The sequence below is a fragment of the Empidonax traillii genome, unplaced genomic scaffold (genome assembly GCF_003031625.1).
Source record: "Empidonax traillii isolate 1590-97213 ecotype Southwest subspecies unplaced genomic scaffold, ASM303162v1 scaffold535:size1322822, whole genome shotgun sequence".
Taxonomy (NCBI): Eukaryota; Metazoa; Chordata; class Aves; order Passeriformes; family Tyrannidae; genus Empidonax; species Empidonax traillii.
The window spans coordinates 1,024,403-1,027,912 of NW_020955728.1; the positions used below are offsets into that span (position 1 = coordinate 1,024,403).

General features: G+C 46.1%; 1 protein-coding gene across 1 annotated transcript in view; it reads left to right on the forward strand.

Annotated features, from left to right (window-relative positions):
- The first annotated feature begins 3,219 nt into the window (after positions 1 to 3,219).
- RRP15 (ribosomal RNA processing 15 homolog) overlaps positions 3,220 to 3,510 on the forward strand; it is a 21,693-nt gene continuing 21,402 nt past the window's right edge. Inside the window, exon 1 of the mRNA XM_027897337.1 lies at positions 3,220 to 3,288. Within this exon, the coding sequence (XP_027753138.1) occupies positions 3,225 to 3,288 (64 nt within the window). The 5' untranslated portion in view covers positions 3,220 to 3,224. The remainder of the gene's footprint in view (positions 3,289 to 3,510) is intronic.

Consider the following 3,510-nt stretch of genomic DNA (forward strand, 5'->3'; position numbering starts at 1 on the left):
TTTTTTTTTTTTTTTCCCTAGACATTGGCTCTGCTGCATCCATGGATGTAAGTTTTGTGCACTATTTCATCAGCCATGGTTTTACTACAGACATGTACATGCAGAATGTCAGATTGTGCCTCTGCTCCTCTTCAGCTGCTGCTGTTAATGATAAACTGGGAGGTAACTGCTGCTTTGTCTGGTTTGGAAAGATTTTGTGGGCTGGTTGTATCTCCAGCATTCTTCAGACCACAATTTCAATACAGAAAAACATTCAGGCTAGAGTGATGGGAGACAATGACAGTCATTTGAAATGAGGTTTGGCAACAAATTTGCTGACAAATGCTTCGGGATAATGCTTGTGGAGAGAAGTATGCTCTCAGAGATGTGACTTGTTAATTCAGTCTGAGGGAAGCAGGTTCAGACCCGTCATTTACTGGAGCCCATTATAGGACTTAATCTGAAGATTTTGACGTATTTCCAAGACAAATATGCTACTAAGAGTACGACATGTTCAATAAGGTGTGTGCTCTAGGAAATGAGGACTGTAATTGCCATACTGAAAGAGCTTGTTGTCTGTGCAATTTAATAACCTTCTCCTAGCAGTGTCCCTTCTGACGCAACTTGATTCAGAGATGAATCATGCCAAGCAAGTGGCAAGTGTCTTTATCATCACATAGCAGACTTGACCAAATGGTTACTGCTTATTATTGGCAGATACTGTAGGATTTGAGCCCTACAGTGTAAAACACTAGGAATTACATCTCCTGTAGTGCTTGAGCCTATTCATTAAACATCATGGGGATGTTTATAGTTTCCTTCTTACTCTGCAAATCACAGCACTGGCCCAAATTTTTCAGCACGAGTTTTCTCTTTGCTTGTAACAATGAGTTAGACTGAAATTCTTTCCAAGTAGCTCTGCTCTGCAAGACAGCTTAGGACAGAAACAAAAGTACAATACCATTTGTCCTTAGCCAGCACTTAACCAAGACACACTTACTTAGCCTTTATAATCTTTCTTTGGGAAAAAGTTTCCCCTGCCAGGTAAGAATTCCTGTCACTGTTTTCTGACCTCTGTCCAACTTCTAATTTTCCCACCTGATACGGAGCGAGCAAAACAAAATTGGCTATCTTGGCTGCAGCCCACATCATTAAGAAAAAAAATGTGGAGTGACAGAAGTACAAAGACATAGGCAACTTATTTTGTGCAGTGTTGCAAAAACAAAAGAAATATTCACAAAGATACAGGGTGTGAAAATTAGAAACACTTTTTAAGATTGTAAAACCTGCAAAATACTGAATAATATGCTACATGTAACATTTTTCTCCTGTAGTAATTCAGAGGTACCATCATATGATAACTGAGCTTTAAGGAAACAACCAAGTCATCTTAAAATCAAACCACTAGTCTAAGATCAGTAATATCTAAGATCAGTAATATCTAGGTAAAGCATTGCCTTGCACCTCATTTACAATATGAGCCACCATTCCTTATTTTAATACTTGTTTATGTATCCAGGCTCTCTAAGGTGTCAGCAAAGTTGCAGAGGAGTGCAGTTTCATCCATAGGATCTTGCTTAATGATTATGATGTAAGACAGCAAGTGTTTGGGCCAAATCTTCTCAGACACATAAGCTTTGCTTATCTCTATAGATGTACTTTGCAATGTTGTTTTACTGCATTACTTTATGCATTAATGCATTACTTTAGAGCTCCATGGAATACTGGAGCTTCTGCCTACCAGCACATCCACAAGAACAATTTTTTGTTTGTATTAGCTTAGAGCACCTTTCCGTAAGAGGTTGCCTAAGAAGATTTGCTTCTTATACAGTTCTGGTGTTCTATGTGGTGCTTTTTGCAAGGCGTACTTCTTGCAGATGCCTGCAATTGAGTAATTGGATGACTGGTAGTGTTACAGTCTGGTTTTAAAATCTGTATGTCCATTCACTGTTTGTGAAGTGGCAGAAAATAAGCGTTATTAAGATAAATTCTCTAACCTAACACATGAGAAATTTTGTTTCCCTACACACAGGGGACAGTGTGCTCTTCTGAACACCCAGTGCTAACAACAAATACTACCATTTAGAGAAAGGGATTTTAATACATCAGCTGGAGTTTGCAAAAAACTTCTAGCATCCCAAACTGTTAATCTGAAAAATTTGTAGAAGAATGTATAGCATAGTCAGTGATTATGACTTAAACTACTCATGCTAAGTGTTAGATCAGCATGGTTTGGGTGGATACAGTTGTTGTCAAGTAAAGAATAACAACCCAGCCCATCACAGACACCCGTGGTTTGTTTACAAAAGGTCCATGACCTATCCACCTATCTAGGGCCCACTTGCCTCTTGGTATCCAAGGAGAATTGAGCTCATCCCTTCCACAGATTCCAGGTAGGGCAGACCAGCCTTAAAGACTGAGAGTGTGCCCTGTGAGTATCCTCAGAGGACATCTCTAATGTAAAAAACAAATGACTTCAAAACAGTATGTGGTATCAGTGTGAATATGGTAAATGTTTCGGGATATAGTAAATGGTCAGTTATCTTTTTCTCTCTTTTTTTTTTTTTTTCCTTCTTGAAAAGCCAACGAAAGATAAATTCAGTTTTTCATTCCCTCTCCACGTCAAAGCTCCTTTTGGGCCTTAAAGCAACGTTTGAAAGCACGGCTAAGTTTCTTTGAGGACATCAGCGCTGTGGAGACTCCAAACTCCTCTTCCCACCAGGCAACCCACACAAACAGGACGCTGATTTATTTATTTATTTTTATCGTGGCCCCGCGCCCCCGCAGTGGCTCCCCGAGGTGGGAGCCAACAACCTCCCGGTACACCGAGTGGCTCTTGCGGATGGTCCTGAGCAGGGCCAGGGGTTGGACTCGAGGACCCTTGTGGGTCGCTGAGTCTCCGCGAACCAGGCTGGGCTTTGCCAGGTCTGAAGGTTTCCCAAGGCGCTCTCCACCTTTCCCCGCACTCGGCGCCCCCGAGGGCTCGGACAGCCCGAGCAGGAGCGGTCCCCGGCTGTCGCTAGGCCCTGCCCTGCGCTGGAGCAGCGGCAGGCAGCGCTGCAGGAGGAGCAGGAGCCCGGGCAGCCCTCCGTGCTTTATTTAGCAGCTCATTTCTGTCCCATTCCACCCCTCCTCAGCCGCTCCGGAAGCCGCCGCTCGGTCTGCCCGGAACCTTGGGAGCCGGAACGCATTTTGGCGGCGCGGGGGCCGGGCCGGAGCGCGGTGCCGGCGGAGCCCCGGGGAAGATGGCGGCGGCCGTGGCGGGCCCACGTGGGCGCGGGGCGGCGGCGGGCGCGGGCACGGACAGCGGTAAAGGGGGCCGGGAGGGGTGGAGCGGGGCCTCTTCTCTTCTTGTAAAGCCTCTGTGTCCCTCACTGTGGGCCGTCTTTGGCCCTGGCGGTCTCTTCTCTCTGCCCCACCCGAGCCCGCTGGTGGGTCCGAGGCTCTTCGTCCCCCCACCCTCTCCGGACTCTGGGCCGGGACTTGGAGCCGTCTTCGGGGGGGAATGGGAGCTCAGGCCCCGGTACGGCC